The sequence below is a fragment of the Lactuca serriola genome, chromosome 5 (genome assembly GCF_051521515.1).
Source record: "Lactuca serriola cultivar US96UC23 chromosome 5, Lser_US96UC23_V15, whole genome shotgun sequence".
Lineage (NCBI taxonomy): Eukaryota > Viridiplantae > Streptophyta > Magnoliopsida > Asterales > Asteraceae > Lactuca > Lactuca serriola.
The window spans coordinates 299390999-299400559 of record NC_136412.1 but is presented as its reverse complement, the minus strand read 5'-3'; the positions used below and the strand labels follow the sequence as shown (position 1 = coordinate 299400559).

The following is a 9561-nucleotide window of genomic DNA, read 5'->3' as shown; positions in this document are numbered from 1 at the left end:
TTTGGCGTTCTTTATATGCATGGAAACCTTGTGACATATACTAAAACTTGGTTAAGATTAATCCTTCTAAATAATCTTCCATCAAAAAGTCATTTTTGATGCTTATCGTCTCTAAATTGACTAGCCCTGATCTACGGGCGTTACAACTTCCCAGCGGGTCACCCATCCTAGTGCTACTCTCGCCCAAGCATGCATAACTGCAGAGTTCTTATGGGATCTGCTGCCCTCACGGCTTTAAAACTACAACTCTGTGGTTTGCTTTATTTGGGTATAAGCTTAAAGTGATCTGAACAGGGGCCTATACCAACACTTGGTATCAAAGCTTTCCAGTTTATGCCCAAATACATAAGATACGACAACATGACAGGTTCCAATCAACAGGTACCAAAAGATAACAGTGGGGTGTCATTCTAGTGTCCATTGTTGACTTCAACAAACTATACCACGTGGGCAATCAAGATGGAGGCTATCATGGATGCTCAAGGTGTTTGGGAATCCATAGAACCAACAGTCGGAGTGACTGTTGATGAGAAGAAGAACAAGATGGCACGAGCCTACATCGTCCAAGCAATACCAGAGGACATTCTCATGCAGGTAGCAAAGAAAAAACCGCAAAAGAGGTGTGAGAATCTTTGAAAATCCGTTACCTGGGTGCAGATCGAGTGCAAAAGGTGAGGTTACACTCACTAAAGAGTGAGTTTGATGCACTGAGGATGAAAGAAGGAGAGACCATAGATGAATTCACAGGAAAGTTGAGTGGGATTAACTCAAAATACATCAGTCTTGGTGTAACAATAGAAGATAACACTTTGGTGAGAAAGTTGCTTGATTTTGTCCCAGAAAAATTTCTACTACTTGTGGCCTCGATAGAACAGTATTCAGACTTGGATACAATGCCATTTGAAGAAGCTATTGGCAGACTCAAAGCCTATGAAGATCGACTACGAGTTCGTGGTGAAAACTCGAATGCTGAAGCGGGTTTGTTACTGACTCGATCTGAAGGGAAAATGGGTCAAAAATCACAAAAGGGCTCTCCTAGTACAGCAAGAAGAGGTTGTGGATCTTCTAATGAAAGGGGAGGTCGAGGAGGTTATCGAGGAAGAGGCTCAAGGGGTAGAGGCGGTCGAGGCAATCATCAATCATTCCGAGATACAAGTAATGGTCGAGGAAAGGGAAGAGACAATAGTCACATAAAATGTTTTAATTATGACTTGTTTGGACACTTTGCATCGGAGTGCCCAAATTCCAAGAGAAAGGAAGTTGATGTTAATCTCACACAGGTACAAGATGAAGAGCATGAGCTATTGTTAACTGTATGGGGTGAAGATACAGATGAATGGGTGTTGCTCAATGAAGAAAAAGTATTCCCAACAACAAAAGGGAATGAGAAGGACACATGGTACTTGGACAATGGGGCCAGTAACCGCATGACAGGGGTGCGTGAGTACTTTGCAGAACTCGATGAAAGAGTAACAGGCAGGTACGTTTTGGGGACGGATCCAAAGTTCAGGTCAAAGGAAGGGGTACAATGCTCTTGGAATGTAAAAATGGAGAGCAACAAGTCATCTCTGAGGTATATTACATCCCTACCCTGCAAAGTAATATACTTATTCTAGGACAGATGACAGAAGTGGGATACAAGATCGAGATGCTTCATGAATTCTTAAGGGTTCAGGATGCTAACAACAGGTTGATAATGAAGGTACAACGTTCATAGAACAGGTTGTACAAGATTGTCTTGCATACGACACAACCTGTGTGCCTTAGTGCGAGCTTAGATGATATGGCATGGCTGTATCATGCAAGATTGGGTCACGTAAACTTCCGTGTGATCGAGTCTATGGTGGAAAAGGACATGGTGCGGGGAGTGCCAAGAATTCGTCATCCCACGCAGATATGTGAGGGATGTCTAGTTGCCAAACAAACTCGATATCCATTCCCGAAAGAAGCATAGTGGCGTGCAAGCTCTCCACTTGAATTGGTTCATGCAGATTTGTGTGGTCCTATAAATCCCCAAACACTAGCTAGCAATCAATACTTTCTTCTCATTGTAGATGACTACAACAGGTACATGTGGGTGTCGATGATTAAAGCCAAAAATGAAGCTCTCACTGTCTTCAACAAGTTCAAGAATCGAGTAGAAAGTGAAGGGAAATACAAGCTAAAAATGTTGCGTACTGATCGTGGTGGTGAATTCACGTCAAATGAATTCACTGAGTTCTGCAATCAACACGGAATCAAGAGGCAATTAACTGCACCCTACTCCTCTCAACAGAATGGGGTAGTAGAATGCCGGAATCGAACAATTCTTGAAGCCACCAGGTCCTTGTTAAAAGCAATGGATGTCCCATAAACACTTTGGGGGAAGACGTTCGCCATGCGGTTCAGATACTTAACAGAGTTCCAACAAAAGGAGTCAAGAATATGACCCATATGAAGCTATGCAAGGGAAGAAACCAACACTCGAACACTATAGAGTGTTTGGTTGTGTTGCTCATGTAAAAGTGCCATCGAATCAGCTTACAAAGTTGAGTGATAGGAGTGAGAAGATGATCTATCTAGGAAACGAAGAGGGAATAAAAGGGTATCGCTTGTACTGCCCTAATCAGAAGAGAATTTGGGTATCACGTGATGTTATATTCGAAGAGGAAAAGAAAGGGGATTGGGCTAAGTCGCAAACTGAAGGCCCAGTTTTAAATGACTGGATCAGATTTCCCAGTGAAGCTATGGCCCAAGAATTTGTGGTGGGGCACGATCCAATAGAAAGGGAGACAACAAGCCCTAATTCACAATCCAGCGCAAGCCACCCACAACCGAAATCACCTGCTTAATCACAAGCTAGCAACGAATGGGGTGAATCATCAAATTCATTCGAGGATACCTTATCTCCATCTTCAGACGAAGTTTTTAGTGTAGACAGAGCAACATACGCTGACACACCAGTCCGTGGTTTTCGGTCCCTGGCCGATATATATGAGGAAACGCAAGCCCTACAAGAAGATTCGGAAGTTGTAATGTATGTAGGAGAAGAACCCATTATGTATGAAGAAGCCTCAGGTGAAGAGGAATGGATAAAAGAAATGGAATAGTTGCTGGATTCTGTTGAAAGAATGAAACTTGGAGACTAACCCACCTTCCCAAAGGGCATAAGGCAATAGGGTTGAAGTGGGTGTTTAAATTGAAGAAGGATGCGGAAGGAAAAGTAACCAAATACAAGGCAAGAATCGTGGCAAAGGGATATGTACAGCAAAAGGGTGTCGATTTTGATGAAGCTTTCGCTCTAGTGGCATGTTTGGAAACAATTCGAACATTGTTGGCTTTGGCTGCAAGTGAAGGATCGAAGGTTCATCATTTGGATGTAAAATCAGCCTTCTTAAATGGGATTCTACAAGAAGAAGTGTATTTCACACAACCAACCGGCTTTGTTATCGCAGGAAAGGAGAACATGGTGTACAGGTTGAACAAAGCTCTCTATGGCCTACGTCAGGCTCCAAGGGCATGGAATGATAGGCTTGATAAAGCATTGAAAGAAATGGGATTCCAGAGACGTCCACAGGAATATGCTGTGTATAAGCTCCAAAAGTCAAACAGGTCTTTGATTGTCGAGGTCTATGTGGACAACCAGGTTCAAGTGAAGAACTAGTTGCTGAGTTTAAGAAAAGGATGTTGAAGTCTTTTGATATGAGTGACTTGGGAACCTTATCCTACTACCTGGGGATAGAGGTTCACCAAGACAAGGATGTCATTACAATCGGTCAAGCAGGGTATGCTAAGAAGATTTTGCAAATAGCAGGCATGGGAGAGTGCAACCCATCTCAATACCCAATGGAACCTCGACTGGGTTTGACAAAAGATGAAGACGGAGTACCAGTCAATGCTACCGAGTATCAACGCCTCATTGGAAGTCTTCGCTATCTCATCCACTCAAGACCAGATTTGAGCTACTCAGTTGGAGTAGTGAGTAGATACATGGAATCACTAAAGCAGAGCCACCTCAAACCAGTCAAACACATTTTAAGGTACATAAAGGGGACAACCAACTTTGGCCTAATGTACAAGAAAGGTGGTGATAAAAGGCTTATTGGATTCCGTGATAGTAGCCATGGAATGGATATTGATGGAAGAAAGGGTATAACAAGAATGATCTTTTATCTATCAGGTAATCCAATCACATGGTTGTCCTAGAAGCAACACATTGTGGCCCTATCTTCTTGTGAAATAGAGTTTATGGCAGCAACTGCAACAGCATCCCAAGCACTATGGCTAAGGAGTCTCCTCAAAAAATTGACTGGTTGGTAGGAAGAAAGTGTTAGGATGTATGTAGCCAACAAGTCAGCCATAGCCCTTATGCAGAACCCTGTTTTCCATGGGAGGAGTAAGCACATTGACACCAAGTTCCATTTCATATGAGGTTGTATTGAAAGGAAACAAATTGATGTGAAACACATCAGTGGTGAGGAACAAAGAGCAGACCCCTTGACAAAAGCTTTGCCTAGACTCAAGTACTTGGAGATGAGAGATCTGTTGGGAGTTATAAGGCTTGAAGACAAAGCTCGGAATTAAGGGGAAGTATGTGGGAAATGTAATTCTGATTTAGTCCTTGTGTTGACCTTGTCTAATGGAATAAGTGGAGTAGTTGCCACCTATTTAGGAGGTCACGTTTTTCAGTTTTATCTTAGCATTTTCTTTCTGTTGTTTAGTATTTAAAGCTTTGTAAGTCTTTGTTTTTATTATCCGAAATCAATAAGAAGAAAACTGGGAATCTTTCCCTGCAACTTTGTGGTTTGCTTTATTTGGGTATAAGCTTAAAGTGATCTGAATAGGGGCCTATACCAACAAAACATCCATACTTCAAGTTGTCCCATGCAAAAAATATCTCTTAAGAATATTCAACTCTGCTCTCACTGGTCAACTCTTCTTCAAGATAGTGAGCCACAACTTTATAGTGGTTGGGACAGATTGTGTGAACTTCAATGTGATACATCCAGAAGGTGCTTTTATGAACCTCAAATTCTCATCAACCAAGCTTCGATTTAATTAATTCATACTACAAAAAAAGGAAGAAATTACTCGAATTGGGACTTGACGAATTGATGTTTTTATTAATTGGCGTGGTTATAATTGTTGTGGTTTTCATCATTTTTGATGAATATACAAAATTGTTTTTTTGGTGCAGTTATATAACCCCACCATTAAACGGGGTTGTTTTTTGATGCGTTATTTTTTGGTGCAGTTTAATACCCACACCAATTAATCATTTTAACTGCACCGATTAATGTTTTTTGTACTAGTGTTAGTGTTAAGCATGGAAATCACACGTATATATCACAACCTTCCTGCGACTAGAAAGTTAGGTCTTTTATATTTAGATGATAATTTATATTTAAATGATCATGATGCAATTTGAATCAAAGTGTGCTAACGTAAATCATGGTGACTCGTGAGCTCTCAGTTTAAAATACAGCGGTAAAGGAGTTTCACCAAGGAGTTGTCACGACTAAATATCCGTTGACGGAAATCTGCTCCAATTTACCGACATAATGAGCCATCGGTAACTATTGACAAATTACCGACATATAATTTTTAGTGACGGATAATGACATAACTTTTTTAGGCGGATTAGCAACAAAAACATTTAGTGACAGATTATGACGAAATCATTTAGTGAAAAATCATTAACCGGGTGTATGACATTTCTAGACAACATTTCGATGCTAATCCGTCGGTAAACTGACAATATTATTTTAACATTCAAAATTACATTAAATACCAAAGTTTTATGTACTAAATACATAAAAATCTAATAAAACAAATAACAAACCCAATATCTTAATTGTTTCAACCACAAACAATGGATGTATATCCCAATTTTTCCATCTAATATTCCAGCGATATATCAGAGTTTTCTATAAAAATTTAGAATTATAAACTTCAAAAACACTTAACACCCCTGGATAAAATTTGGTTTACAATAAATCATACCAAAATTTAAAATCAACAAAGGAATACTAAAATAAAAGTTACTTCTAGTCGAAGTCCTAGTGCTCCTATCTCCTCTCGTACAACGACTACTATACGATACATAAAAAATCTACAACATCAGACCATAGGTATGGTGAGTTATATCATACTTTATTTCCATTAAATCATCCTCTACATCTATCTTTTCTTTTGCTCCATACTCTACCATTCTTCTATATTCTTCTCATGCTTTTTTACTCTAATCTCTTCTTCTCACCCCATATATTCTTTTATCATCACTTCTCATACCCCTACTCTATCTTATCACATGTCTTTCCATTTCTTCTGATACATATCTCATACTCTATCTTAATCTCTTCTCACACTTATCTTATACTCTATTCATACTATATTGTAGCCTCATCCCAGCCCATCTCATTCCTTCTTCTCATCTTATTTATTCACCGTTTTTCTACTCTATCTACACCCCCTCTCATGTCATTCTCTCTCAGCTAATACTATCTCCTTATTCCATGACAAACTTTCTTCTTTCTCTTCGTCACATCTCTTATTTATTCTCCTCTCCTCTTTCGTTGCTGTTATACTCTTACTTAGACCTAATGGTCTGATCCACATATGATAGCTTCATCTATCATAAAAGGCGTACAACATACGTTGACCTTACCAATGTATAATTATCCAGACTTAGTCCCTCCCCTAGACCCCTTGCGGATCTTTTGGCACTTTTCTCTTCTTTAAGCCCTCGTGGATCACAATGATCCCTAAAAATTTTTATACATTTAATCCCTGACGAATTATATCAAGTTTCTCTAAGGAAACCCCTTACCTTATTCCACTAATGGAAACCTTTCTCAGTCTTCTCTAACCACACATAATCTTATTCCATGTGAATAGTCCATCTATATTCCCGAAGGAATTGTCATCTCATTCCTGAAGGAAAGATAATCTCATTCCCGTATAAATCATAATCTCATTCATGTAGGAATCATAATCTCATTTCCAAAGGGATCATCTTTCTATTCTTCTCATAATCTTTCATGTGAATCTTATGGTCTCCCTATAGTCTTACGTATCACATGTCTCATAACATACTATCTCATCATCAAATTAAGAGGTTTTCTACTACCAATCTAGTAGTTAAGTTATTAAGTAATTAATGTAAATTTGCCTCTTCTAACATGTAGGTATTCAACACAATACCCCTTAGTATCTAAACACTACAAGAAAAAACCCTTTTACGAAACCACGACACTCATTGATTTATGTTACGCAAAAGAGAGTGACATAAAAAAGTGTCATCTCTTCAAAAAATTTAAGGATTTACGTCACGCATTATTGTGTGCCTTTAAATTAGTGTCTCAAGAAAAGAAATTAAAAACACGCAAGGAACTTTATTTTAAAGGCGTGTCCTCTATACTTGTCGCTTTATAATTTTAATGAAAATGCGCGTTTAGTAGAGGGGAAAACGAAATCCCCAAAATTTTTGAAAACCTATCTTTTACCTTTTTTCTATCTTTCATATTCTCCCCTCTCCCTCCTTCTCTCTTCTCTCCGATTCGCTTCTCCGCCACTCCTGACCTCCTTATCGGTCTCATCAAACATCGTGTCCCCTCCTTAATACCTTGCGGGAGCAAGGTAATCTAAAATTAGAAAACCCCGTCCTCAAAAAATCTAAGAAACTAGGGTTTTTTCATCCCTCAAAGAACAACCGATATCCTCCATAGATCGATCTCTATCGCTTCATTTCTCACAAGAAATCGAACACTTTACATTCATAGGGCCATAATTGCAAGGATCCTCACTCACATTTCTAGAGAATACCTTCGCATATATAACATGATCATCTTCATGAAAATGGCTGCCACCATTGCTTCAGTCGGCTCAAGCTACGATCAACAATCAGAGCTTAAAGCTTTCAACCAAACAAAAACCAGCGTCAAAGGCCCCGTCGATGCCGGAATCCAGAAAATCCCTCCCATCTTCTTCCACCCATAGGACACCACTCCCAAAATATCCATCGTTGCTGTCAAGATTCCGGTCATAGACCTTCAATCGACCCATAGAGCATCGATGATGAAGATGATTCGTGAAGCCTCCGCGAACCTAGGTATTTTTCAGGTGGTGAATCAAGGGATTCCTGTGAGTGTTATGGATGAGCCGGTTCGAGGAGTTCGTAGATTTCACGAACAAGATGACAAGGTGAAGAAAGGGTTTTACATGAGGGATCTTTCGAGTACATTAGTGTATAACAGCAACTACGATCTTTATAGTTTCCTCGCCTTGAACTGGAGAGACGCCTTCTTTTCATTTATGGCTCCGTCACCTCCGCCGCCTGAGGAATTACCGGAGGTTTGCAGAGACATTCAAATCGAGTACTCAAATCAAGTCTTGAAATTCGGAGGCGTACTTTTTAGATTATTCTCAGAGACATTGGGGTTGAACGTGAATCACCGGAGGTTTGCAGAGACATTTAAATCGACTAGGGTTTCTTTTCTTACATCTGGTTCGAGATCAATTTCTCCATTTCCCTCTCTCTCTCTCTCTCTCTCTATCTCTCTCTCTCTCCCCTCTCTCTCAAAACATCAAAAAAATTCTCAATTTCTCCTAGGTTTCCATCTTTCATCTTGTTTCATCTGTGACTCCTTGATCGCCTCCTTCTCTCCTCAGCGTTTCATCTGCCACCATCTGGGAAATTTTTACTTTTCTTTTTCCCTTCAATTTCAGTTTTAGCTTAAGTGGTGTAGAATTCGTTAACTTATGTTATTTCATGCAACTTGATATGCTACAAGAAGAGAATGAAATTTTATTGTGGGTTCTTTTTATTCATTAATTAAGCTGGATAACTTTCTTGATTATTACTATAGTGTTTGATATAGTCTGTATTTGAACTTCATGATGGATCGGGGGTGGTGTTGATTGTTGGGAAATATGTCACACCAAATCATTTGGACATAAATGGAAATGGAATTGATCCTGATTATAAACAAGCAAATATCACCATTCCTGAAAATCGACTTTGGTTTTGCTAAAGCCATTGGATTGGTATGTATGGAATTACCGAATTACCCCTGTGAAGTAAACTAAGTCCATGTCAATTTCTTTTCAAGTTGCAGCATCCCACTTGGATACTGTGTTAGACAAACTTAAAGACATTCTTGACAACACTGGAAAAAGTGTTCTCCAGAGGTACATATTTATATTATATAATTTTCATTTATTGTTTATGCTTATTTTATTTTTAGTCTTCTTGACAACAAAGACTGTTTGAAATGCAGATTTCTATCCTTCTTCTCAGATAAAACTAAGATTAAAGATTCTGATGACATTCATGTTGCATTAGCTCTCATGTATGGATATGTTGCAAGATATGCTTCTTCAACTGTAATTGAAGCTAGAAGATGGAAGAAGTCGTGCAAACCAACTGTTACATATCTTGAAACAAATCGATCACATTGTTTCTACACAAGTAACAAAGATCCATATTTCCAAAATAGTTTGTGTTTTATGTTTGTTGTTATTTGGATTAGGAAGATTTGTTTTTCTACTTTGACTCATGTTAATAAAATAATAATTAAATGT

The 9561-nt window shown here is 38.9% G+C and overlaps 1 protein-coding gene across 1 annotated transcript; it reads left to right on the top strand.

The window, feature by feature from the left end:
• Positions 1 to 459: 459 nt before the first annotated feature.
• On the top strand, positions 460 to 2353 carry LOC145050671 (uncharacterized). The gene is made up of 3 exons (XM_078998883.1): positions 460 to 594; positions 672 to 1573; positions 2068 to 2353. Exons 1-3 carry the CDS (start codon positions 460 to 462, stop codon positions 2351 to 2353), a joined length of 1323 nt encoding a protein of 440 aa, XP_078855009.1.
• The last annotated feature ends 7208 nt before the right edge of the window (positions 2354 to 9561 follow it).

Excerpts from the sequence above, each read along its gene's own strand:
- LOC145050671 (XM_078998883.1), top strand. The coding sequence starts at position 460 with ATGGAGGCTATCATGGATGCTCAAGGTGTTTGGGAATCCATAGAACCA. Across the intron at positions 595-671 it reads CAGAGGACATTCTCATGCAG|GTGAGGTTACACTCACTAAA; the intron begins GTAGCAAAGAAA and ends CGAGTGCAAAAG. Across the intron at positions 1,574-2,067 it reads AGCAACAAGTCATCTCTGAG|GTACATGTGGGTGTCGATGA; the intron begins GTATATTACATC and ends TGACTACAACAG.